This window comes from Strigops habroptila, chromosome 4 (genome assembly GCF_004027225.2).
Source record: "Strigops habroptila isolate Jane chromosome 4, bStrHab1.2.pri, whole genome shotgun sequence".
In the NCBI taxonomy this organism is placed as follows: Eukaryota; Metazoa; Chordata; class Aves; order Psittaciformes; family Psittacidae; genus Strigops; species Strigops habroptila.
This window is the reverse complement of record NC_046358.1, coordinates 2,754,718-2,782,592: the sequence shown is the minus strand read 5'-3', so window position 1 is coordinate 2,782,592 and position 27,875 is coordinate 2,754,718. Positions and strand designations below refer to the sequence as shown.

General features: G+C 44.7%; 1 protein-coding gene and 1 long non-coding RNA gene across 2 annotated transcripts in view; one reads left to right on the top strand and one right to left on the bottom strand.

Annotated features, from left to right (window-relative positions):
* Window positions 1-34: 34 nt before the first annotated feature.
* On the top strand, window positions 35-27,293 carry LOC115606106. Its single transcript, XR_003990814.1, has 3 exons — window positions 35-104; window positions 2,084-2,088; window positions 27,267-27,293. It is a non-coding gene; the product is annotated as an uncharacterized LOC115606106 (long non-coding RNA).
* The window catches only part of ABTB2 (ankyrin repeat and BTB domain containing 2), a 138,401-nt gene continuing 111,804 nt past the window's right edge, over window positions 1,279-27,875 (bottom strand). The window contains exons 4-17 of the mRNA XM_030481462.1: window positions 25,311-25,463; window positions 19,725-19,890; window positions 16,578-16,667; window positions 16,020-16,121; window positions 13,381-13,474; window positions 11,986-12,121; window positions 10,194-10,420; window positions 9,304-9,482; window positions 8,411-8,516; window positions 8,202-8,304; window positions 7,505-7,595; window positions 5,622-5,690; window positions 4,885-4,998; window positions 1,279-3,544 (exon numbers count right to left, since the gene is read on the bottom strand). Coding sequence (XP_030337322.1) covers window positions 3,347-3,544; window positions 4,885-4,998; window positions 5,622-5,690; window positions 7,505-7,595; window positions 8,202-8,304; window positions 8,411-8,516; window positions 9,304-9,482; window positions 10,194-10,420; window positions 11,986-12,121; window positions 13,381-13,474; window positions 16,020-16,121; window positions 16,578-16,667; window positions 19,725-19,890; window positions 25,311-25,463 — 1,828 coding nt within the window. The 3' untranslated portion in view covers window positions 1,279-3,346. The remainder of the gene's footprint in view (window positions 3,545-4,884; window positions 4,999-5,621; window positions 5,691-7,504; window positions 7,596-8,201; window positions 8,305-8,410; window positions 8,517-9,303; window positions 9,483-10,193; window positions 10,421-11,985; window positions 12,122-13,380; window positions 13,475-16,019; window positions 16,122-16,577; window positions 16,668-19,724; window positions 19,891-25,310; window positions 25,464-27,875) is intronic.

Here is a 27,875-nt window from a genome sequence, read left to right as displayed (position 1 = left end):
TTGCTCCAAGCCCCTGTGTCCAACCTGGCCTTGAACACTGCCAGGGATGGGGCAGCCACAGCTTCTCTGGGCACCCTGTGCCAGCGTCTCAGCACCCTCACAGGGTTCTTCCTGTGAGATTAGATCTGCCTAAAATCTAATCTAAGATCTAACTCTGGCAGGTTAAAGCCATTCCCCCTTGTCCTGTCCCTACATGTCCTTGTAAAAAGCCCCTCTCCGGGTATCTTGAGGCCCCTTTACGTGTTGGAAGACTGTTATAAAGTCTCTCCAGAGCCTTCTCTTCTCCAGGCAATATGCAACCAGCTTCATGGAGAAACTTCAATTTCATCTCCTTGTTGGAGTAAATGTGCTCCAGAGGGAATTGTAGGTGTTTGTATTCTGTGATTCTCAGTGTTTGTACTGCTGGGTTTCCAGGCATGCTGGGGCAGTGGCACAGTGCGGGAGGGAGAATCCACACCTTGTGTCTGTCCCAGCAGGCTTCTTGTGGCTGGTGTAAATCAAATGCTGAGAAATGCTCGTGATGGTAATTTGTTATAGAACTGGCTTTTGAGTCGTGCTACACCAGAGGGGCTGTGAGATTCCCTTTGTTTGGATGTGTGGTGGGATATTCAAGGAAAGAAACAATTATGAAGAGGTTTTTCAGCAGCTCAGCGCAGGTTCTGGGCTATATTAGTGGTTTCGTCTGAAATGTACTTAACATCCTAGAAAGTGTTTAAGCCCTGTCAGGGTAGCACCAAATTCCAAGTTACAGCTCAGCCATTCCCCCAGCTCGGTGGGGGTGTACAAGATTTAGGGGGGCAAATTTAAGGGAAGAAAACATAGTTCTGGGTCACATTCTAGTCCTGGGTCACATTCTTGCTCTTAAACCTTTATACTACTTACCTCGTAGATAAATAAACTTCCCCTGCTGCCTGCACTGCTGCATGCCTGACTGTGGCTGTTGGGGTGTTCTTCGATGCTCTTTGCTCTGATGGGAGTCCTGCTCCTGTCCCAGTGAAGCACCAGACACATGCACCAGCTGGAGCTGGTTTAGCTTTGGGGTTCTGAGGTGACTTAGGAGGAAGTGGGACCTGCTTTTACCCATTTTATTGGGGAGGGAGTTGTGTGTTTAACTTCCACTGCTCAAACACCTCTGGGTTAACAGTTGCTTTAACCCTCACTGTCTCTTCTGGTGCAGAGAAGAATCTTAGGATTTCAACACTACCATAGAATGGTTTGGCATTTAAATATGTGTGTTCTCCTTTTGAGAAGAGTAGAATAAATGACAGCAGCTGTGTATTTTAAAATTACATTGTTAATAAAATCCTGGTACATTTACATAAATGACAACATTAATGTACAATTAACAAAGCATCGTAATATTACAGCAACAAAAGAGGACCTACAGCTTTGTACAGAGATCGCTGGAGCAGCTACTTGAAAATACTTTCCAAGATAAAGCCTTTTGTGGTGGTTGCAGTGCTGGTTTTGAAACCCCTCTATGGCTTCCTGATAATAAATAGGGTTATTGAAGCTGGTGATCTTCAGGAGTGGATGTGCACCTAAAGCACAAACTGGAGCATGCCCTGACCAACTCGTGTTGGTTTAACTGAGCCTAGACTAACAGCCTTTATCCTTGCGTGCAGTTTGCCTCTCATGTAAATCCTGGAGGAATTGAGGGTACGTCAGGTTTTGATGGATGTGTTGTGAGATGCTGTTGGTTGTTCTCCCTCCCTTCATCTACCTAAACCACATCTGTGTTGTGCTTTGGAGCTTGGGCCCAGCTGAGCTGCCTCCTTCCAGTGTGTTTAGTTATTAATAGCTGGATTTTAAACAGCAGTAGTTCTCCACTGAACACTTGGCTTCCTCTTCTCCTCACCCACCTAAACCAAATGATGAGCAAATGCTTTTGGTGGGTGCTAACAAAGAATATCTGAAGGTCTCTCCTTAAAGCTATTGCTAAGAGCAAGGTGTGTTTCTACACAACTAACTGCCTCCTGTGGTGGGGATTACTTAAAACACACAAAAACATTGCTTCAGACTCAGAACTGCAGATTGAACCCTCTCCTTCTAGTTCTCCAAAGGCAGCTAGAATGTGGCCTAGAATGAGTAATCCTGGCCCAGAAACATCTGTCTGCTGGGAACAAAGGGCAGATGGGAATCTTGGGCATCCGAGTTGAGGCATCTTGTTTAAGTGCTGCTAAATGTAACTGAGCCCACCTCTAAGAACCAGCCAGGTGTGCACCGTGCTCCCAAGGTAGCGTATCTATGGAAAGAACATCATTCCATGATGGAATGGAATGGTTGTAGAAGCAGAGGCTGGAAGTCAGGGCTTCTAATCTCAGATAGCTCCAAAGAGAGAACAAACTATCAAGTTACATGTTCCTTGGGGTCCCAGGGAGACTTTTATTGCTATTTATGCTATTAGGCAGTTTCTCAGCATAGCACTAGCTCCTGCTACACCTGAGTCTTTTAGAAAGTATCTTTTGTGGTGTCAGCTCTCGCAGATAATGCTCAGAAACAGGCTTCTAAGGTAGAAGTGATTGGGGCCATCAAACCCTGATAGTGAAGGGGTAGAGTGTCTCATCTTCCCTCCTTGAGATCGATCCATATTTACAACTAGCACAGTGAAACCATGTTAAAAAAATACAACCCCCCCACTTCTCCCCTCCCTGTCCCAGCTCAGTTCTTCATACTGGATTTAAACAGTCATTTCAGAGTTAGTATCAGTTTCTACTCAGCTTTGAACATCTACAAAATCTCTCTCTCTCAAGGTGCAAACAGTTTGGAGGAAAAGTTATGTCAGAGTCTCTTGACATGCACAGACACTGGTGTTTATTACTACAGGGAAGTAGTTGGTGTGTGCCAGCCTCTGCGTTCAGATGGATGCCTGGCTGAACGGGCAGTGGTCTGTAGGGTTAGAAAACTCCTTCTAGGCAGCCTTTGTACAAGTAAAACATCTATGTGTATGAACTAGGTGGCCATTACAGTGTGTAGACAGACAAGACTACCTACTAGGTGTTGGGTCTGGGTCGATTGCCTCACTGCTCTACAGCCCTGCATTGTGCTTGTGTAAATGGCAGCGTTGATCTTCTCTTCAATTCAGGTTCTTCACTTGCAGCCTCAGTTCTTGTTTGTGCTGTGACAGTGTTCCTGTGACAGTGTTTCTGTGACAGTAGTAGCACAGAGAAGCCAGCTCCCCCCCGGTCAGCGGGACGAGGCACAGCCCCTCGGTGCCTGGGGGTGTCTGTTGTAGGGGACTTTCAGTGAGATCCAGAAGGCAAAGAGGAAAGCCCCAGCTCTTCGTGACAGTGCCTCCCCGTGCACACTGAACCAGTGCTCCTGCCACTGCCTTGCTCCTGCCCCTTCACACCCTGGAGGTGACGTACACGGAGTGCAGGCGGGCGGCCAGGGCTGTCTGCAAGTCCCGCAGAGGGTCCAGGCCTTGCACTTTGCTGTTCCTGCTGTAGATCAGCTGCTTGAATGAGTCCTGCTCCAGGAGGGAGCTCATGTGTTTGAGGAAGAAGCCTTCACAAAAAGAGGCGAGTTCAGGTGCGTTGTGAATCTGCAGGGGAGAGGAAGATGAGTTAAGACTTTCCTGCATGGCACAGACCTAAAGGACGTGCCTGAGCTTCTCCTTTCTAGTGCTTTTCCCTTTAACAGTTCCTAAGACAGAAAAAGGACGGCAGGAACAGTGGAAAAACACTCTGAGGGTAGAACATGTGATGGCTGATCATTTCCCTTGGTGCTTTTTGCAGGCACAGGTGTGTGTAGGGAGGCATTGAAGCTCCCTTAATTCCTCCCCTGATGGCCTGCACTCCAGCCTCTTCCTCTTAAAGGAGCAGAGAGCAGCTGGTGGTGAAGTGGCCAAGGTACCTGTTTAGCTGTGAGCACTGGGAGTTCCTGCACTGCAACATAAACCACTGCACTGCCAGATGGCACACACAGCTCAGGGCAATCGGAACATGGTTCAGAAGCTGGGAGCTGAACTCCTGGAGAAAGGAGCTGGATGTAGAGGAATAGGGATGTTACACTTCTAAACCACGTTGGGTGGATTTGTGGCTGTGATCTGGCTCCCTCTGCTTCAGAACCAGCGGGGGAAGCTCGGTAATAGCAGCACAATGAAACTCAATTTCAGGATTAAATGTGTGCACATTCCCCCTGTCTGCTTCTGGGAACTTTGTGCAAATAGTAATTTAAGGAAAAGCACTGAAGGCCAGTAGGGAATGCTCCCTTCCCCCTCTACCACTGCATACTGTTAAATTGTAGGGCCTGAAAGAAACCAGCCTGAGTCTATGGGAAAAATGGCCCAGTGCAAGCATCGGGAATTGAAAAGGATCCCTGTGACACAAAGGGGACACAACGTAACCAGGCACATCATCATCAGCCCTTTGTGCTTGTTTTGAAGGGATCTGCCCCTGCAAACTTCCAAGAATGGCATGGTATTTTCCCTCTGATTTTGTTGATAACATGGGTTATTTGCTCTAGAGGTGAATACCTGTGTCACACAACAGTTTATGCTAGTTCTGTAGCTGTAAAGAATACATTTTAACAGTCGGAGTGCTAGGAAGGGGTTTACTTAGTTGCTGTGGGATGATCAATTACCCCTGCTGCTGGGAGGATTTGAATCCCTTGGGCTTTGCTGCTGTTGCTGTATCAGCCTGCTAAGACACGTCTCCCCTGCTCTGCAGGGATCTACATCCATTTCATATGTGATTGCTTTAGACAGGGAACACACTGGGGCCGTGCAGGGTGACTTTAACACATCTCACTTGCAGTTGGGGCAGAGTCACCAGCAGAGCAGTGCCCACTCTGGGCCTGTTGTATTTAGTTACTGAAAGAAGACTGCAGAAAGCCTGCCCGCTGCTACAGTGTGATTCCCACATGAGACAGTTGGACACGTACCTTTGCATATTTATAGATGTTAACAGAGTTCTCCATGCTGATCGTCTGGGCACAGAGGATTTCACAGTGTCTCTGGAGGCCGTCCAGTTGAAACAGGCTGGCAGCCGACAACAGCTACCAGGACAAGAGAGAAGCTATTTGAGATCATGAGCTTTGAAAGGCTTAGGGAGGCAAACAGACAGGTTTGATGATTTCCCCTCTGAATGATCTCCTCCTCCCTGTTTTAATGGCCAAGTCCTCATGAAAGAGCAGAAAGGCCATTCCATGCCTAGCTAAAGTGACAGATTTCCCCTCCTAGCAAAGGCTTGCTGCTCCTGCAGGAAGTGTGTTTGTGCTACACTGTCACCATGACATATGAGCTCTAGACAGCTCAAAGCCCCCTTTCCTCTCTGAAAAAATTAGTTGTGTGGAGTCTTTAGCTTCAAGCTTTAATTTCATCAGACTACTTGTGACTGAGCAGCATTGTAAAAGGGCCTATTTGTACTCAGGGTACCAAAAGCTCTGTAGCAATTTCCCTCCCTGCTGCTGTGCCCTCCACAGCATCCGACTGACATAATAAACCATAATTGGTAATTGTTATTTCCCAGCAATGGTGTTTTGAAACTTTAAGTTCATTTCGAAGTGTAAAATACACTCCTAGATTGGATGCTTGTTGTTTGTTAGCTCCTGGATTTTGCCTTTCAAGCTCTGTTTATGCCCCAGTGCACTTGGCAAGACTTACAAGGAAAAACTCTCACCTCTAAGATATCAGTGGTGGGAATTTCCATGGATTCTGTTCCTCCATAGTATAAATACTGCATCAGCATCTGAAATGGGAAGAGGGCCAGGGTGAAGCTGTTATCACTGAAGGCGCAAGGGGCTGTGAGTGGCTGCGCTCCCCTTCCCAAGCAGGCAGGAGCCGTGGGGTGTGCTGGCTCTCGCCTCCGCTGCTGGGCTTTTCTTTCTAGTGTTGCAAATCTGCTGCTTTCTAATACTCTTTTCTTCCTCAGGCTCTGAAAAGGGCCCTGGTGAGGGTTTGAGGCCGAGGGTGACAGCGTGTCTCTGGGCAACACGGATGTCCTTGTAAAACCATTTCTTGGATCCGGTCTGGTTAAGCCTTGCAGGCAGGTCACACGCAGAGCTGCCAGCTAGAGCTGCAGCACTGCAACTGCCACACCATGAGCATGTGTGTCCCGGGGACCTCCCAGCCGCTTGCCTCCCCTGCTGTGCTTCTAATCAGCTTCCAGCCCCCCATCAGGGCCAGAGGAAAAGGCCTAATTGTTTGCAGGGAGAGCAAGTGGCAGCTTCTGCTCTTTGATCTGAATGAGCACACTCCCAGTGAAACTGGTACTGTCCTATCTAGGGAATGATTAGGTTTGGTGTTGGAAAGAGAAGTCATTCCAGTGACCTGGGTGCTGTGTAAGCAGGTGTGGGGACTGGGCTGTGCCGTTTCTAACAGTGGTGGGAACAGAACTAAGCTGCTACTTTTATAATTGCCTTATTTGTATAATGGAATTACAGGGGCGCAAAGCTGCTTTCCAGCAGAGCCCTGAGCAGAACTTAGATTGCTGGTGGCTCAGCATCCTCTGTGCACCATAACTGAGATTGCTGTAGAATGCCATCAGCTTGTCTGATTTTTACTGTCAAATTGTTTAATTCTATTGAAGTATTTCACTGTTTTAATTCTTTGTGATCTGTTTTACTCTCTTCAGTGAAGCAAAAGTTCATCTTTAGAGACCTTTTGATGTCCAAATGTTGTTAAGGAGAATTGTTTCAATACCCTCAGTTACATTTTCCTGTTGTTCTTGCAAAATGTGGATGTCACCTCTCCAGCACAAAACTTGTATAACCCCTTTCCAGAAGAACAGGGATGTTCTTAGGGTCAACTGCATTCCCTGCATGTGAGATGACCATGCTGCTGACCAACAGCTTTACTGTTTTGTTTGCTTATAAAAAGAGAAAAAGGAAAAGCCTCAACGCTGTAGTGGAACAGTAACAGAACCTGTTCTGCACCTCAGATCTCCCTGTTCTGCACCTTTCTTCCAAACCTGAAACGCAGATCTGGGAGACTGGAACAGCTTCACTACTGCATTTCACTGACACGTTTTTTGCCTGGGTGTGTGTCCAGTAACCTGTTTTCTGTTCATCATGAATGAACCTCCCTTAGGTCCATTAGATATAGAAATGTCATAAAAGCAAAGTGCAATTCTTAGTTCTGAGCCTTTCTTGAAAGGGACACCATTGATTTCTGATCATCTGATTGGAATGAATCCGAAGCCTGGCAGCCCACTGTAAGTAGGTTTACTTTCTGCTTAGCACAGCTTGAAAACGATGCTGTAAAAAGTATGGAAGTGGTGTCTTACAAGTGTAAAACTGCTTTCAGTAGCAGACTAGTTTCTCCTGCTTTAGGGAGGAGTCAGCTGTCTGGTAAGAGAATAAGAATATAAGCTGGAGGTTTCTGTTTTAAGGTTGGTCCTACCTGAAGACTTTTGACAAAGATCAGAATACTCCTGAAATACTGGTGTGTTGAAGTAAACTCCACCTCTACTTGTAAATTACCTCTGATATTAAGCCCTGGCTTAGTCTTAGCTTCCAAGTATATGAGAAGATTAAAAGAATAAAGAAAAGGTAAGATACATACCTTGAAAATGTTGTATTTCATATCACTGATTTCGACAGTCTTGCTGCCATGGCTGTCATGTTCTGTTTTATTGGTCATGAGTGTCTTAAACCTGAGAATGGTTTTAATAGATTTCTGTATTAGCACATCACATACTTGTTACCTGTTGACAAACAGCCTAAGCAAGGGGAAAATAAAGCTCCTTCATCCTTGTTTGTAGTCTGAGAATTGAAACCTTTCAATTTAATGACAGTTTAGAAGTTCAGGGACAATTTAACCTATAAATTGCTTGGGTCTGATCCAATCCCACCCTATAATAGTTGCAAACCACTGTTACTATGCCAGTAACACAGAAACCGATCACTGGAAGCTGATAGAGTGTAGCTCTAGCTAGCAAACTCTGAGAGGGGGCATGAAAAGGCAGTGAATGGCTGGACATTTACACTCCAACTCCTGCAAGGATTATTAGGGATAATTTCTGGTTAGTTTATGTCAGTGGAGCTCTGGGAATCTCTAACACCTATTAGGAGTGGCTTAGAAACTCATCTTTACTCTCCTAGTATTCTTAAAGTAGTAAAGATGATGTGGCTGGTCCTGCAGACCTGAGTTATGGTCTGCACAGCTGCCTTATTGCAATGAGGAATGAGAGCTGGAAACACAAATGACAGAGTAAAGGGTCAAACCTTCCTCTAACACTTAGCTGTGGAAAGCGACTCACCTGTTGGATGCAGTAACCAGCAGGACTTTGTGTGCATAAAATAGTTTTCCTTCTACTAAAAAAGTTACATCAGACATTTCCTTATTGTTTAGGAAGTGAGGATCTGTTGGGGTAAGAAGAAAAAATAAAGAGGGTGAATGTTCTTTGAAACTGTGGATGGTAAAAGCCAAAAATCACAAGAACTTGACTGTTGAGGTGAGCCTCTTTACCCAGCCGAGCTGGCAGTGTCTTCCGGATCTCGGGAATGCTGGGTATTGGACTGCTGCCATAGCAGTGGGTGAAGATGGATGCAAGCTGCTGATTGATGGAATCATTCTGTAGGGAGGATGGAACAGAAATCATCAATTGGCACTTTGGATCGAGCGGGTTTCAGACATGCTGTAACAGCTCATTTGAGGCTCATAGCAACTGCACTCTGTAAGAATAACCTCCCAGCAGAGGAGCTGGCCAGTTATATCTTGCTTTTTATTTAAAGGACATTTACAGTGTACATTGTAGTGAGCAATTATGGAGATATCAGGACCTGTATATACTCCTAAGCCCCTCGACTGTGATTTCAGCTGTATCCCTTCTAAAGTCAGAGGGCCGGCATCCCGCTAACACAAAGGGCAGCAGCCTCTTGGAAGAGAACATGGGAGAGACTGGGTGAACTTACATGCAAAATGGCACTGCTAAACTATGGATCAGATCTGTTCTAGGCATGTATGAAAAGCAAGGAAAAAAGAGTCATAGGCAACCTTTAAATAAAAGAAAAAAGTAGAGGGAAGATGTTGCTAAACAAAAGCATTGTTCAGAAAACTCCTAAGAAGATACTGCTTGGAGAACCTGAATTGCCCAGTGCTGCACTGGTCACTCTTCCCGTTACATTCACAGGGTTTCAAAAGCCAGTTGGTGAACTGGATAGCTTTTGCTTCTGTTGAAATTAATGTCTTTACTGTGATGGCTGCATATGAATTTAGATAAATGCTATAAGGGCCATTCTCCTACCCTAACTCATTAGGGAGTGCATGGGCCTTCATTTGTTCTTGTGCTTGTGCACAGCTGTGTACAACAGCAAAACCCAAACACTTGATTTTGATACTGTCACAAAACTAGTAATTACCTTGCTGGTTTTGAGGATATCAAACATGAGCTGCAGCCCTTCATTAACCAGCTCTTCGTTGTAGTCCTCTTCTTTGATTGTGACAAATTCCCGGAGGAGGGTCTGTACGACTGAGTAACGGGACTGGTAGAAGGTTGTCCGTAGTGACTCGATCCACACGTGGAGTTTCCATGGGACTCCTGTAGCCACAGCAAAAAGGACAGTGACAGATGATGATTTGCTGAAGTACCCGTGAGTAGATTGTCCTGCTGCTACTACCACTTAGTGGCACTGAAGTAGATCCATACCTACATCCTAACAGCAGATATTTTTGTCTCACATTATGAAAGATGACTGAACAGAGTCACTGACAGTGGCTTATCTACAACAGCAAAGGATGGTACCATGACCAGAGACTCCCTCTATTGTGTATTTAGCTTCATGTTTAGTCACAACTACAAAACAAATTTGAACTGAACTTGTAAGAATTCCTAACCCTCCCCAAACACGGTGTGAGGTCTTTCCTCCTGGTTACCTGTAACAGTCTAGACACACAAGCTTCAAAGCTTCTCTTTCCTACCTTTAGATCAAACCTGCTCTTTCACATTCAACCATTTAATCTGTCGTGTTACCGCTGGTTTTGAGATCAGCCTCTTTTAACACTGAATTTTATGTGTCAGAGTATCTGACAAAGAGACGTGCCTGTTGCTTTTGAAACCTGGGAATAGACGATCCAGCCAAAAATAAGGGATGTCCTAGATCAGCTGGAATTTGAGGAGCCTTAAACACTTACATTAGACAGCAGGTTCCCATAAGCTTGGGGTAGTTTTGTAGTTGGGGTTACACATTCTTGTCCAAGTGAAAGCTTTTTGCACCCTAAATGTGCACAATGCTTAAAACAAACCCCTTACCAAGTGCCCTGAGCTCCATGGTGATGTCGACGTAGCCGTGCTCAGCACTGTAATACATGGCCTCCTGCAGAGCCTTCATTCTTGTTTTACACAGCCTGACCTGCCCCTCGCTGGAGCTGCCCTGGCTGGAGGTGTCACTCTCCACTCCCTCAGCTAAAATCTCCTCCAGGGAGAGGACATCACCCTTCAGTTGCTGGGGCTGGGTCAGGAGCTTGCGCAGAACATTCCTGAGGAGGAAGAAGAGATATCACTTAGGAATAAATGAGGTATCAACAATTCAGACAGGATTTGGGTGATTTGGGTTTAGGGGGTCTGGCTTAATAACTTTCTTCCCAAAGATATATATGGCTGGCAATATGGAACAACATTTATCCTTATCTATCCTGCATGCTGGAAATTGATGCCCCGGTAGCAAAGGCAAAGGCATGGAATGTACTCCTGTACTTCAGTGGTACCAGGTCCTATTTCAGAGTGTTAGGGCAAACTGGTTCTTATTGCAGTCTACACTTCGGCATAGAAGCACACTTCCTTCTGCCAGCCCTGAGTGTGGTAACAGCTTAAGCTCTGAAGTAAGATTTACTGGTGTCTGTTAGAACTCCTTCTGTTTTCCCAAATGACCATCTTCAAGCACTGTTACGTTGTTTTAGTCAGACCCGCTTCCTGGACACGCAGGACTATCTTTTGTTATGATTTGTATTTACTGATACAGGCAGTGGAGTTCTAACAGACACCAGTAAATCTTACTTCAGAGCTTAAGCTCTTTGGCCTTGAGTTTCACAGTTTGCATAGTTAGATGCTGCAGAAGATTGTGGGAGGGGAACAGGATTGGGAACAGAACAATGTTTGTGTAGTTCTACACTGTAAATAACTGCATTAGGCTGTTCCAGCTTTGCGGAGTTTGGGCCTCATTTGGGCTTGGGCCATTTTCCCTGGTGTATCCAGATGTGCAGTGTACCTGGAGGGGCAGTTTTGGCACCGCTGTAAAGCACAACTGTGTTCAAGCAAGGTAGCTGCCACTTACCATGCTAAGCTAGCTGTGAGACCCTGTGGATATCTCTCAGCCCATCTACATGGGCAGTTTCAGGCTGTTTGAATTGGCTTGTTACACTAACATTGTTCTGGGAGCAGGATTTCTGGATGAGTTTGTAAGTAATGTCTTATTTCCTAAATAACTACCCTGAAAATTGGGTTGGAAAGCCCAGGCTGGCTCTGCAGCATTTTAATGACTGATCTCTTGGTCAGCCATCCAAAAACCAGAGATGCAGCCAACTCAATTCTGCTGCAGGTTATTTTTGCTACCTTAATGTGATTAGATTCTGTCTCAGAACATGAACCACAACCTCATGACCTACCCAGAGGTGGATCTTAGTCAGTTCTCATATGGTTTAGCACCAGCTCCTACTCTTTGTGCTGCAGAGCTACACCAGCAAGTGAGAGAGTAAGAAAAAGCAAAGAAAGATCTTTCTGTTATATTTTGTGCTTTAGACTGAAGTATAATCCCTTTCTTTTATCAGTTACAGTTGCTGAATAATGAAAGTCTTACATCATTTTTTCCTCAAAAGGGTGTAACTACCAGTTTAAAGAATCTTTTGGTTCCCCCAAAATGCTCAAAAAGCATTAGAATAGCCTGAGAAACTGTGCTGCACTAAAGAATGGTTGCTGTCAGGAGAGTCTTAACACCATCTTCTGAACTGCCCACCCAGGGATTTGGGTAGAAGACATGTAATATAAAGTCACACAGGAATGCCTGTAGTGATAGCCTCAGGAAATCAAAACCTGTTCTGAGCTTTACCTGTGCCCGTGTGCAGCTGAGTGACTGAAGCAGTTCATATCTTCATGCAGTGATGATGACATACCATTGACTTCCAGCATGCTCAGGAGTGGATCAGCTCCCCTACTTAGCAACAAGCTGACCAGCTCGTAGTTCCCTAGGAAAAATTGATAGAAACATAATGATTCCATGTCTGTTACCTCTTCGAAAGCATGTAACATAGGACTGGTAACAGACACTGTACCAGCAACTTCTGTGCTACCAGCTGAGGCTTTCAGAGCATCCTGCAAGCATGGATTAGGTTTCTTAACACCTAGAGAGAGAAACTGAGTCACAAAGCACTTAAATTACTTACTTAAGAAGGCACAACTAGAGGCAGAATGAAAAGGGAATTAAACTGGTCTGGTGCTCTCAGTACACACCAGCAGAGATGTATGTAACCAGTTCAGCTAGATTAGAGTCTTGGCTGTTTGGCTGGTGGATGAGGTTGACAGAGAAGGCCAGAAGGGAGCTGCTCTTTGCTGCACTTCCTGGCCACAGCTTCATAAAAACACCCTGCAGCCAAGTATATTGGTGCAGGCCACGTTCAGCCAGGTCTCCTTTCCACCCTTTTCATTAGATGTAGTAGTGAGTGGTGGCAGCAGACACAGCACAATGAGTATCTGTCATGGGGGTGGGGGGAAAGGCCACTTTGTCTCTCTTCAATAAATTTTGGAGCAGAGCAAGCCAGAGACGTGTCTTCATAAACACACAGATACGAAGCAAAAAGAAATTAATGGAAAAAATAGAAACAGTTACAAGGTGAAAAGTGTTGAAAACCAACAGGTATTTTAGGCTAGCACAGACTTGCTTACAGAATGCTAAACTCTTCTGATGACAGGTAGAAGAAATGTAGGATTTTACTTGTCTTTAATAAATTAATGAAAAAAAATTCTTTATACGGCAGTTATTTTTCTTCAGGCTGAATTGAAATGTGTTAATTTTTGCATCTGGAAGTTATTTACATCCACAACATGCCTGGACTAGACAGTAGCTGGTTTATGTTTCTTGACAGTGCCCTGTGCAAAGGAGTTGCTCCACTCAGCTGTACTGGGGCGGCTGTTGGCAGGGGGTAAGTGTTGGGACCAGTAGGAAAAGCAGACACTCAGTGCCCATTCAGCTGCTGCCACATGCCAACGGCTGTTGGTTGCTGCCAACCCAGATGGATTCCTACTGGTGTTTTAGAAATGAACAAAATGCTGCCTTTTTAGTAGCCAGCTCACTGTGCTACCTGTTTGGTATCTTTACTGTAGCCACAGTAGCTTAAATGCAGTGCAGAGTGACTCCTAATGTGGTTTACAGACCCACACATGTACTGGTTGTGGTTATTCTGTGGTAACAAAGAGACAGAGCACTTGGAGGCTGCATGGAGCTTACCTGCTGCTGAAGCCAGCTGAAGAGGAGTCTCAGCATAGTTGTCTTCGCTGTTGACAGCAGAGCCCTCGACATGGGCACCAGCATCCAAGAGCAGCTGCAACACACACATGAAATATAAAGAGTTGAGAAAAGAGCAATTCAGCAGGACAAAACAGAAGAGGCTGTGTGTAAAACAGCAAACCAGCAGATTCACAGGGAAGGGTGCATGCACACAAAGGGACCAGCTCGAAGGCTAAAGCAAAATACCTGTTACAAGGCAAATTTCTCTTGCATTTCCTTGCTCAGCCCAGGGCTAAAGACTTCACATGAATGTCAATTTAGAGTTTTCTTCTTTCCTTGCGCTTTACCAAGCTTTCAATACTGAGTTTATGCTGGAAAGGTGCTCAGCTGGCAGCCTGGAGAACATCACCTCCTTGTTTTTGTTTTAAATCTCCTTTGTGAACATGGTTTTGCAATTTTAAGTGCCCAACTCCAAAGAGCTCTGCAAGCAGAACTCCTCTTCAGTGCAGGAAGTCCATCTTATTTAGTTTCATGCTGTGTGCAGGAAACAGGGTTCCTCCAGGGAATTAGCCCTGGAGGCCAAACATGCCTCTTGGTCTCTCTGGCCCAATGGAGCCTGTGTAAGGAGGCCCTGGCAGCTGCAGTGACCTGCCACGCACAGAGCCTGCTTTCAGTGGACACACTGAGCTGCAGGCAAGGGAGATCACCCCCACCCAGATGAAAGGAGAAGATGATGGGGACCTTTTCTGGCCAGGTAGGGCTGGCAGACAGCACCGGGTCACCCAGAGCATGGATGTAGTGATAGGACAAGGGGTGATGGGTTCAAACTTAGGGGAGATTTAGGTTAGATATAAGGAAGAAGTTCTTCCCTGTGAGGGTGCTGAGGCGCTGGCACAGGGTGCCCAGAGAAGCTGTGGCTGCCCCATCCCTGGCAGTGTTCAAGGCCAGGTTGGACACAGGGGCTTGGAGCAACCTGCTCTAGTGGAAGGTGTCCCTGCCCGTGGCAGGGGGTTGGAACTGGATGTGCGTTAAGTCCTTTCCAACACAAACCATTCTGTAATTCTATGTGCATCACCATCAGCAGAGGTTCCTCTGTTGGGTGTAGGAGTCCAGCTGACTCTATTCCTGTAACACTGCCACAGTCTAACAGTTTCAGCCATCCCCAGTTAGTGATGACCTTGGCCTTGGCACACGTAGCACGTAGAGTCACACTTTACTATAAAACGTTTAGCGGAGCGCAAGTGCTGGTTTGTTTCTCTACTGAGATGCCGGCTATTCCATGCAAGTTTCCAATTGGAAAGGCAATTTTACACACCAATTTTGGCAGAAGCTGACATCTACCCTTAGAATAACAACTGCTGAATGAAAAAAGCTCCTATAATCTTTAGAAGTTTGAACCAAAATTAAAGAAACAAGCATTGTGGCTCCTGCAGTCCAACAGGAGCTTTTATATGCTTGGCTGCATCTCCTATCTCACATGTAAATTCAGGCTGTCCAACCTTTGTCATCCCAAAGACTGCTCTGGCAGTTTTCCGGGTGGAATCTAATCTATGTCATTATTTACAAGTGTTACACCAACAAAAAATGAGGGTGTGCAGCCTCCCTTTGCTTATATCTTTTCTTTTTTTCCCCTTTGAGCAGAAGGTAAATTCAATTCACAGCAATTGACTATCTGCTGTGACTAGTTTAGAATTCCTCTTGAAGTTCAGATGGGATTTCCAGGAGTTCACCTCATTCTCTTGCCCCACACATTAATTCCACAGCAAAGGGAGCAGGGAGGATGCGAGAGGCTCAAGTCCCATGAGAGCTTAAGTCTCATTCATGCAATTCTCCAGGATTATTAGGGGGTCTACAAGGATGCTGGGGAGGGACTCTTCCTTAGGGACTGTAGTGGTAGGACAAGGGGTAATGGGTTCAAACTTAAACAGAGGAAGTTTAGATTAGATATAAGGAAGAAGTTCTTTACAGTGAGGGTGGTGAAGCACTGGAATGGGTTGCCCAGGGAGGTTGTGGATGCTCCATCCCTGGCGGTGTTCAAGGCCAGGTTGGACAGAGCCTTGAGCCACATGGTTTAGGGCAAGGTGTCCCTGCCCATGGCAGGGGGGTTGGAACTAGATGATCTTAAGGTCCTTTCCAACCCTTACGATTCTATGATTCTATGATTATAAAGGAAGTTATAACTGATCTGCTGCCGTTAGAGCAGAAAGCAGAACTTTTGTTATAAACCAATTAACATCTAATGTCAGAAGCATCCTGATCAAGCAGTTGACCTGTAACCACGCCACATGAAGCACCAGTTTGTCTAATACCAAAGAAATGACTGTGTACATTGCTCTGGAAGTGGTAAGCCTCAAACCAATACTGAAACCAAAGAAAAATAAGGTAACACAGAGTGTTTTGTTACCCAGGCCTTGCTAGGAATTGTGTCGTCAGTTCATAGTTCCCAAAAAAAGTACTGGTTGCATTCTCCTTGTTTGCAGAACATGCCATTTTCCACTGGTTTTTAGAAGGCTTCCACCAAACCCCACATGGACCCTGTGATGCTCCCGTGTTTGGGAAGCCTGAGAGCGAGGATGCTGCACTGCAGTCCCTCTGCATCTCCTGTAAAGATTCCCAACCTAGGGATCTCCTCTGCTTACCTGCACAACAGAGATGTGCCCGTGTAACACAGCAAAGGTAAGAGCGGTCCAGTGCCGGCTGTCAGGATGGACTGAAGGGTATCGAGGAGAGGTACTGGGAACCTGGGAGGAAGGAACCAGGTAGTTATTAACCACTGCAGCCTGTCTGCCGTAACCTTCAGGCTTGTACATAACTGGCTTTTTCCTTTGGAAGTGACAACCCCAGGGAATGGTTACTTAGGCCATTGCTCGCACCAGTCACTCCATCCAGTCCCCTGGGCCTTTTTAATGGGCTTATTGGTTTCTCCTAGTGGCAGCTCTTTCAGGAGGGAAGCCCCTTTACTCCCCCCATACCTATTAGACTTGCCAATGCCAATCATAATTGGAGCCATGGAGTGCTCCAAGAGGTTTTGAAGGTTTTCCTCCCCCTCCCAAATCCCTGAAGCAATGGTTTCTGAAAGCAGTGCCTTGCTCAGAAGCTTCCATAAAGGAAGCCTTCAGTTGCTAGGAGAGATTTCATAACTTGCTCTTGTTATTTACAGATGAATAATTGCGGGGAGAGGGTCCTCTGTCACTCACTGGTATATCTAAATTGGCTCCAGCATCTATAAGCATTTGGACCATGGCTTCATCTCCAGCAGCACAGGCATACATTAGTGGGGTCATACCCTTCAGGAAGAAAGAAGAAGGAATAAAAAGTTATCTTTCTATATCTGTCAACAGAGACACTGTCACAGACACAGTGAGTTTGGATCTTAATGTACAGAAGAGCATGTGTGTGTATGTGCAGCTGTGCATATGTATAGGGACAGCATATGTATGTGTTCAAAACATGTTGCTTTCTCTGCAGAGTGATGCACTAAGTGATGTGGGCAAAACATCAGGGGCCTGTGAGAATACAAAAGGGATCAGTGAAAATCCCAGCCCTGTTTTGTCCGCAATTCTTGAGCTTTCTCAAGGCTGCCAAAAAAGAAATATCGTTTCTTAGATCATTTGTAGCCAGATGAACCGAGAGCAGAAAACAACAAAAACACACAGGATGAATTTATTTGGCAACTTATCCCCATTGCTAAAATCCAATTTGCCACAATATTTCAGCATTTCAATCCCATAAATCTCTCTCTCTCTACTTAACCATCAAACCATGACGGCTCAGAGATGAATTATGAGAGAAACGAGCCTTACTTAAGGAGTTCATTCCAGAAGTAGCCAAGGACAGAAAGGAAATAGCCTGGTAAAATCCATTCCTGCTCACACCCTATGGCTTCCCCCCCCCCTCCCAATTATTGTGAGTGTTTGAATTTTTCACAGGCAGCATCTCTGCTGCTCACTGTGCAATAACAGCTTCTTCTTCAGAGAGGAAAATGGAAAATGGAATTACAGCTTACACAGAGGAGTCTGATCTTGTATCTGCAAAGGTGTCTTTTCCAAACAGCCCCAATTCCAAGCTTCCTGCATTTGAGGCAGTTACACACATTGCAAAGATGGGGGGCAGGGAGGGATGGGTGGGCTTGGCTTTTGTGGGGCTTTGGAGGATTCACGCTCATTACAGACAAGTAAACTTCACTGAGAATGTAACTCAGATCTGCAGGCACAAGCCTTTATTTACTGCCCCAGTCAGAGTTCTAAAACTAGATAGATTGTATAGATTTCCCTTCCCTTTCTCTTCCTGTTCCTTTTGCCTTTCCTTTGCTTTCCCCTTTCCATTTTTCCCTTTTAATTTTTAATATCAGTTGTGCATTCCCTGCTCGTTCCTCAGTGTGGAAAGAGAAGAGATTGTTTTCCTAAACGCCTCAAACCCTGTGAAACCAGGGTGCTGCCTGGTCCCCACTAAAAGTGAATCAGGGCCCTGCTCCAAACTCAAGTTTCTGAAGACGTGTTCTCTCCCTCTAAATACATCTCCATACACACACATGTAGAAGTGGGTCCGAACACCCACCTCATGGACACCTTCCACCAGACCAGGTTGCTCAGATTTGGTTTCATATTGCAGCCACAGCACAGCTGACTGCTAGTTTGGGAGTTTAGATTTAACTCTGTCTGGGATTGGTAGTGCAATGGAGGACACTTGCTTAGCTGCAGAGATGGGTTGCTCCAGAATCACTGGAGAATTTCAGAGCAACAGCGTCTCCAAAGAGAGCCTGTCTTGTCCTCCTTGGTCAGTGCCAAAACACTGCTTTGAGATGTGGGAGCAGTGTTCTGCGAAGAACACAGAGCCACCAGCATGCTACGATCCCCCTGTTCACAGTAGGACTGGCTGGAGGATGACAGCAATAGGATGACAATGAGATGATAAATAAGTGACAGCAGGAACTCCTGAAACTTTGCAGTGAGTTGCCTACAGAATACAGGGTCTTTTATGCACACGCAGGCCAAACAGCTCCCAGTTGGCTGAACAGAGGTAAGAAACATCCTGCAGTGAGAAGTGATGGTCTTGGCACCAGTGTCTTTGGTGTTAGGTCAGTAAGGCTCACAATGCAAAAATAAGATGCTTTGAGAGAACAAAAAGCCTCAGGGTGCCATAAACAGGAACTGCAAAAACTTCTGGGGGAAAAAAATACAGGAAGTAAGTGGCAAACCTTCCTAATACAAACCTGCCACCTCTGTCATTTTAATAAAGTCATTATCAAACACACCTATGATGTGACACCTCACCTCTGTGACCACAAAGTTCTTATTGTGAGCATGTAAATAAGGCAACTGTGTACCTTGATATAACTTGTGCAGTAGTTTCTGCTTGTATTTGTGTGTACAGTCACACTTCTTTAAAACTGCAGGACGGTGGAAAGCACCATGGAAGATGTGCCAGCTTCAGAATTTGATCTGAAATGCTGCTGCAGTAAATGCTGTCTATGAGAAAACCTCTCTACTTGAACATAAACACTTCCTACTGCTAAATATCCTATTGTTTCTGTGACATGACAGCTCATTCCCGCTGCTGTGACAGCTATAATGAGTGTTTATTTGGGGGAGGTTGGGTTTTTCCTTGAATTACAAGCTAATGCCATGCATTGAATGATGCCCCAGAGAACAGACTCTGCTGCTACTTGATGGCACTGACAGCACAAGCAGAGGCAGCTAAGGACTCCCCAGACTACCAAATCCCTATGGTACAGTGTAGCTGAGCAGGGAACAGGTAAAAACGAAACAACAAACACATCAGCATGATGGACTTTCAACAAAGCTACTACTGACTGATACCAATGCCACTGGGGTTCTCAGTGCTGTTGTATGTCAGACTCTACTGACACATGTAACTCACTTTGCAGAGACAGCCTGAAAGCCATCAGCCAGTAACACCTTTTGGTCACTCATCACTGACCCAGAGTGGATTTGGGCTGCTGAACCAGAAGAGAGTGTCACTGGCACAAACCACTTTGTTTTGACATTGTCTTAGCATTAAGACACCACCAGACTTTCTATTTGCAGCCTGCGTATTAACCTGTCTTCCATCAGCGTCTGAGACAGGCCAGCCAAGGAACAGACCTGCATTCCAGCTGATAAACAATTCCCTCTGGGCTTTGATGGGCTTCTTGGGGGTGGTGTGAGGATGGGTGCAGTTTGGGGGTTATTTTATTGTTATTTTCAGACTACAACACAAGCTAGAGTTAGAAAAGCCTTTGAGAGGCAACTAACACGACCCCGTGTATTGATCTGCCACCTGGAAAGGAACATGCCATTTGTTCATGCAGAGAATCTGTGTGTGTGTGTGGTTATATGTCATACCTGATCATCCATGGTGTTCACCCCGTCAGGTCCTAGTGCATCGATGGCTTGGTTGATCAGATCTGTCCTTCCACAGTTTAGCATTCGGAAACCCAGATCCTGCTGGAATTTTTCAGTAGCAGCCTTAGCATCCAGTCTTCGGAAGGAACTAAAGCAGCATTCAGGTCTGTGGAAGACAAAATTATTTCTGGATTTCTTCTTTTTCCTACAGAAATCAGGCTTATGAATTTCCATGGGTTTACCTATTGTATGCCTTCCCCCTGGCTAACTTCACTCATATTGGAGATGGAAGTTTTAGTTCTTAGAGACAGTAAGTTCATGTAAGCACTGGAAAAAAATATAATTACAAAGATGGCCAAGTAGAGAAGCCTCCTTGGTGCTTTCCTCCAGAGAAAGGCAGGAAAAGTCCTTATTCCTTACCAAGAGGGATATTTTCCACCCAGCCCCTCGCTAAGGGTAGCTCTGGACCAGGCACTGCTTCTGCTACATCTTATCCAGGAGAACACGAAGGGGATGCTGGAATATGCCCATACCATACCAGGCACCAAGCATCCAGGCTTACTGCAGCAGTGAGGTTAATGTGGTGGGACTGGTGTGACAGGCTGCAAACCTGCAGCAACCAGGTTTCCTTAGTGCTGTTCTCATAAAAACCGCCACCAAAACCCCAGTTGTTTTAAATAATGAGCTGTATATATTTTGGAGATCATATTTGTATTTCTCTGCTTGTTATAGGATAGTCCATTAAACATATACACGAACATATTATAAAGGAGGAGAAAGAGGTGGAGAAAAGCATATCTAATAAAATACCAGTGTAGTACTAGGGTGAAACAATGATGCTGTCTGCCTACCAGACTAGCTACTATTTTGCGATAAAAGACATTTCTGAAACAAGATCATGATCCTTATTCTTTTCTGGGGAAAAAAATAATAAAAATTAAGAAAAAGATAAATAAAAATCAAATTTAGGTAGTGGAACATTCTCAACTCTTTTCCAACCCTCAATAAAAGGAAGTAACATTTCTATGAGGCTCTATTAAACCCTTATCCCTCAGATGATTATCAAAGGACCTTTATCTCATTTGGAAGGAGCCCAGGGATTACTGTGAGTCCTCTCCTTATCTGCTCAGAGTCTTCTGAATTCCAACCCTGGAAGAGTATCTCCTTCACTGAAGAAACATTGCCAAATTGAAGGTGTTTCCTATCTCAGCTGGGCATTGATATGGTCAGCCCTTTGATGTTATTTTGGGGTGAATGCCTTCTCTACTAGTTGTCTGGTTTTCAACACAGGCTCTTGTGCAAACTCTCAGTGAGTGAGATATGAGCCTGCAAAGCTCCTTTGAAAACTGAGATTCTTTCAACAAGGCCAACCTCTTCTGGAAACTTTGTGCAGCCTGCCAGATAGATAAGTAGAACACTCATCGCTTCATGAAGAAGATTCAGGGTGAATCTTATTCACATTTTAATTCAGCCAGTCATTTCTTTAATGATTCTGAACTTGCACTGATGGTGGATAACAAATGGGGAGCAGATGCTATAAACAATATGCTGAGTTAACAAAGATCCCGCCACAGCCTGGTGACTGGTCACATTGGATGGGGGAAACCAGCATCTCACCGCAGCTGCTTTCAGTAAGGAACTACATCAGGGTGCAGTTTGGGGAACAGTCAGCAGGGAGGCAAAGTGACAGTCTTGGAGTTACAGGCTCTTTGGAGATACATCTGCAAATAAAATGTGCCTTTGAGGCGGTTGAGTACAGAAGACAACATCTCTGAAGCACCCAGCTATGAGTTTAGATCACCTAAAGTACAGAGCACAAGAGGACAGTAAGGTAAAAGGCTTAATGCTAGACAGATATAAATCCTAGAGTCAGGCTAGTAAATTAATAATCTTATTCTACTAAAGTAATTGGTACAGGATCATAATGCTACAATATTATGTGGAATATGATGCAATTACTTTGTACTGTAAGAAGGAGAAGAATAATCCTAGAAAAAAGAAAAGTGAAATAAAATTACTTCACTTGAAATCCAGTGAACCTCAGAAAGTAAGTTTCTGAAGGGATGTACCTGTCTTTGCACATTGTTTCTATTTTGCCAACAGGCATGATTCCACCCAGTGCTATTTACAGGCACTGCTGGAGCAAGGGTGGTGGGAGGACAATTCCCCCATGAGCCCTGCAGAGCGAACAGCAGAACAAAAGAGCTGCACAGAGCTATCAGAGAGACATGGTGAAGAGGTGTTGTAGCCCTTGGTGTAGAGCTGCCAGGAGGCCAGCTTAGGTAATGAATTTGAAGTTATAATTTGAGCTTTGTTCCTGGGGGATCTGCAGGCTCAGCCCATGCAGAAGTCACTGTACTGTACTAGCTGTTGTGCAGAGGTAGCTCAACAGGATGCTCCTATATGATAGGTGCATTTCCTTTTCTTTTAGAGTGTGATAAAAGTTAGAGCATCCTACAAGAGCTGAGGAGAGAGCTCACATACATACAACTGCTGTGCAGCAGTTGTAACCACAGCAGGTTTTCCATGTGTGAGTTGTTACCCTGTGGAGAAGAGAGGCAAACACTTTCATGGTTCCTAGAGTAAAGCATGTACTCCTGCAGTTGCCCATAACACAGCTCCCATGTACACCCAGCTATGCCCTGGGCATGAACTGAAGAGCTGATGGTGGATGGGGAGACATCCGTGAGGCAGAGCCCAGAGAGCAGGGAGAGGGATAGGGCTGAGGTCTTAGTTTGAGAAAGGATAGCTTGAAGAGGGAGCAGAAGCCTCGTGTGCTTTTTAGGTTTCATAAGTAGTAACTACAACTATAACTACTGGTAGTGAGTGACTGAAATTTGGCCTGCAGTGAAGAAATAATACTGATAATGATAAAAAACCCACTGTGTGATAACAACTTATATTAAAATCTAAACATTTATATTCAAGTAGAAGGAAATGAAACCCTGTTCTCTGCACCCTAACATTTCCTCACATATATTATCATTTAACTAGTAACAGACGAATACCAAAGATGTTTATTAACTGTCTGACAGACATAAACCAAGAGCATCATATTAGAAAGCTTCATCCACTAAGACACAAGCAGTTGTTGTGGAAGACTATGTTGTCCAAGCAGTCTGTGTCACAGAATAGATATGAGAGGTCTGAATTTCAGGTTACGCTTGTTGCACTTTGTTGTTCTGCACAACTTCTCTTTCAGGGATTTCAACATACCCTTCCTGATGCATCACCACTGCAAGGAACTATCATTATGTGACTTTTAGCCTGTGCATCATGAGGAAAAGCAACTTGCAGTTTGCCTGGTGTCACACAGCAAGCCAGGGGTAAAGATGGCTTCAGTCCCAAGATTTCCTTTTCCCCTGAATGTGCTGTAATGACTGGATACAAATGACTGCTTTAAAGGATCATATAATGGGCACTGCTCTCTCCTCATGGCTTTTTTTCTGTTAGCTTAAATCTTTCATGCTCTTTCTCTCTTACCACACGTCACACAACATCCTTAGACCTCTGAAAATAAAACTCAGGCAAGGTAGTTCAGAACAAAGACCTGGTCAGCTTAACTTCGATTTTTGCCCTCTACTACAAAGATGATGTGTGTTACTTTAAGGGAGAGGTTGTTCCACTGGCAAGGAATGTCCACTGCATACATCCCTATGGAGGAACAGTTTGGTAAGGTAAAAGGTGTGAAGGAACTTGGTTTTCTTACAGAATTGCCATTCTTTCTGTAATAACAAACTGAATAGAAACCTCTAACATACTCCTTTCCCTGGGCCAGTACTGCTAACCCATTACAACCCAGCAATAGAATTATCTTATGCCTCAATATCCCACATAGCGTGAGATATTTTATACCTTTGTACCTGCTTCTCACTTTTATTTACTGCTGACATTGTTTTGGACTTCCTGGGTTGAGAGCTTCACTTCATAGATATGTCATCATGGCTTCAGTTTTAAGCTACTGAGATGACCCTCGTTTTCATAAAGGCTGTCTCTAAGTGTTTTCTTTGAGCTCACATCAGGAGCAAACTCAAAGACCCAAATCCCTGCCCTCTTCTTTCTTTGTATTTTAAGGTATATGATCTATAAAAGTGCTTTGTATGTTACTGTGCACGAAAAAACAGTGCAGAGAGAGCAGGATGCCTTTGAAGTGAAAGGTTTGGGTTAGTTTTGAAATCAGAAGTCTTTCTAAAGGAGAGACTGAAAGAAAACCCATGAAGCTGACTGGAAGTACTCATGATCAGGTTAGTCTTCTGCAGTGCTGTTCCTCGAAGAATTTTGAAGGTTTTGGCAAGCATTAGGCGCATCTGTAAAATTAGTTTAGCCCATATAAAGTTGCCTACACTAGCACCTACCATCCACACATAAGACAGAGTAGCCTGTGCTTCAACTGACACAGAGCACACGTACACTGGCAGCGAAAAGGAAGAAGAAAAGTCTTCCAGGAATAAGTCCAAGTTGAGCTGCTCCCTTCCAGTCTGGAGCCAAAGAGTTTAAATAAATGCTGAGGATCACCTGTTTAACTTCACTTATACAGACTGGCAGAACTCTCAGTCTGTCAGGTACCACGTCTCAGGAGAAAGGCAGGAACTGAGAGCTGAGAATGAGACTAGGATTCAGCAGCAGCTGATAAAAGGTTCAGTCATGTAATTGCACCACCATACCCACCAGCTAATTCAGCTTCGCATCAGGTTTTGTGGGGAATAAGTACTATCCTCCAGCTCACAAATGGGGAGACAGAGATGTAGAAAAAAGCAAGAGACTTTTTGGCTGCCAGAAAGCAAAGGTAAAAAGCAACAAAACCAGATCCAGGGCTCCTGATTAAAAGCTTCTTGTTGCTTTTGTTGTTCATGAAAAGTAATCCTAAGAGAATGGTGTATTTTTATCTTTTCAGGTGATCATTTCATCATCTAAGAGCATGATAAAAGTATTAGTTATTGTTATTAATGTGTCCCACCCACTCATTTAACCCAAAGGTATAGAGGGGATAAAATTCATACAAGAAACAAGAACTTATCTCGTGCTAAAGTTGAAGATGTAACCCTGATAATAAAACCAGTGCTAATGACAGCAACTACAAACCTGAATAAAATACCTATGATGTGCTAATGAACCAAGCTAATTATAAATCCCTGTTCAATGTAGATGTGAGGGGAAGAGTTTAAAAGTTACTGATATTTTTCATCAAGGTATGTCAAAAAGCAAAAAGCAATCTTGCAATTACGTGGTCTAGTGTAAGGTGTCCGTGCCCATGGCAGGGGGTTGGAACTAGATGATCCTAAGGTCCTTTCCAACCCAAACCATTCTATGATTCTATGAATTAAGGCTGAGGCATAAAAGTCCAAATACTTGTATTTCAAACCTTCTCTGTATCATTCTTGCTGTATAACTTTTGGCAAGACAAAAGTCTTTCTACCCCAGCTGCAGTGTTTGGCCAAATTTCCTTTATCTCTTAGAGGACTAAAAGGTTAAACATGTATTGCCTGTACAGTATTTTGAGATCTGGCTGCTGTGAAATAGAGTAAGAAGAATATTGTAAGAAGTTACAATTACTTTAGCTGCTTATAAAGCTTATAAAGCACATACTTCAGCTGCCGGGGCTCGCAGTCCAGTCCAGGTAAGAGCAGTCTGGCTGTCTGCCTGATATCATCACTGTCCACAGTTAAACTGCGCCGGTGCTCAGCGTAGGTGATGGCCACTCTCATCCACTCCATCAGTGGTGGCAGAAGCATGAAGGGTCTGTGCAAACAAGGGAAAAAAACCAGTATAGTTAACATTGGCCTGCTATCTTGCACACTTAGTCACTTCCTGGGCATGCTTGTGTGAGGCTGGCACAGCTAAAACCCACCTGCAGAGGCAAACTCTGTCCCTCTCTGTCCACTCAGCAAGACTGGCAGGTCACAGCGGGTGGAAGGAACTGGAACTGCTTAGCCTTGGTTAGCTGAGCTGCTTCTAACCCAAAATGGGGTCAGGCCAGGACACGCCGGTTTTGTGCAAGACATGGGAAACAGGGCTGGACTGAATATAAAGGACCTGCTTCTACTACTAGTAGCTATAGGTCAGGCCCTGCTAGCTCAAACCAAAGCACTGGTTTGGATCAGAAGGGTTCTGATATCAGGGGTGCAGCTCATATAGTATTTGTGCCTGCACAATATTCCATACATACAGGCTGCTCATTTAGTAACACTTGCTTGAAACTTCACTTAAGCCAGGCTAATTCAGTGCTACCTCCATTGATCTTTATGTTACACTACCACTATCCAATGGCTTTTCACATCCTAAATTTCCTACACGCAGAGCTCAGGCCTCCACATGTGCACAACCGACCCGTTAGGCTGCAGCAGAACTGATGCAGCTGTGTTTTAACATGAACTGTTTTGCTGGGGAGGAATGAGTAGAATTAAAGAGATAACAGCTAACATGGAGACATCTCTGTGCAAGAATAAATGTACAACACTTCTTCAACTGTAAGCAGTTTGTGGAAAAACAAGTTCCTAATTTGCACAGCATCCAACACAGTGAGGTTTTACTCAATATGAAGGGTTACAAGGCAATAAAGGAATATAAATAAGGTAATAACAATAGCTACAACAGCCATTTTGGACTATCTTATAAAAAGCCCCCCCTTACTCCTGCTATAAGAATGAATGCAGTATTGAGATTAGACATGAAGATACGGGCACCATAATACTCTCATACACAACACATCTCATCCATCCTCTCAATATACAGCCAGAGGGATGGATTATTTGCTTGATTTTTCCCTGAGGATACCTGCCACCCTGGTGGAAGGCTCAGGCCTGCAGATGTAAGTGAAAATGTCCTTCTCATTTCCAGTGATGAATTTATTAATGCTGGAAAAGAAAACCCTTTTTATTTAAGTATCCAAGAGAGAATGACTGAGGGGAGAAGGTACCAATTCCTTTACTTTCAGAGAAAGACACATACCAAAAACTATAAAATGATTTTGGGATTAATGAAAGCAGCTGCACCCATGAAAGGCATTTTGAAAGCTGCGTGGTTATGTGCCTGTGCACACATAAACAAGCACAGTAAGAGTAAACACTGTTAAAAACCGTTTATCAATAATGGGATTTGCAGGTTGAACTCTCCTTGTATGACTTTGAACATCCTTCAGGGTGGAATAACTCCACTCTGTAAAATATTTGCCATCTGTTTCCATTTTGCCAGTTGCAACGTGCACTCTAAAACACCACCATTACCTCTTTACACACACGTGCACTATTTGTCCCTCTGCTCCTTCTCTTCCTCTGAGTAGCAAAGCAGCATTTACAAAATCAGAGGTCTTTTTAAGCATCTGAGCAATCCTGAATTGCCAGTCATAGAATCATGAAATGGTTTGTGCTGGAAAGGACCTTAAAGCTCATCCATATCCAACCCCCTGCCACAGACAGGGACACTTTCCATTAGACCAGGTTGCCCCAAGCCCTGTTCAACCTGGCCTTGAACACTGCCAGGAATGGGGACCCACAGCTTCTCTGGGCACCCTGTGCCAGCGCCTCACTACCCTCACAGCAAAAGATTTCTTCCTAAAGTCTAATTTAAATCTCACCTCTTCCAGTTTAAAGCCATTCCCCCTTGTCCTATCACTACACGCCCTTGTAAAAAGTCCCTCTCAAAAATTACCCAGTAGCTTATGAGTTGAAAGACTTTCTGGAAGTCCAGCTTGAATTCCCTGACCCATTTAGGCTTTCTACCTTGTCCCAGACTCATGGGACTGGGCTGCATCAAAAGAAGCGTGACCAGCAGGTCGAAGGAGGTGATCCTGCCCCTCTACTCTGCTCTCGTGAGACCTCACTTGGAGTATTGTGTCCTCAGCATAAAAAGGACATGGAGCTGTTGGAGCAAGTCCAGAGGAGGGCCACGAGGATGGTAAGAGGGCTGGAGCACCTCCCATATGAAGACAGGCTGAGAAAGTTGGGGCTGTTCAGCCTGGAGAAGAGAAGGCTGCGTGGAGACCTCATAGCAGCCTTCCAGTATCTGAAGGGGGTCTACAAGGATGCTGGGGAGGGACTCTTCATCAGGGACTGTAGTGGTAGGACAAGGGGTAATGGGTTCAAACTTAAACAGGGGAAGTTTAGATTGGATATAAGGAAGAAGTTCTTTACAGTGAGGGTGGTGAAGCACTGG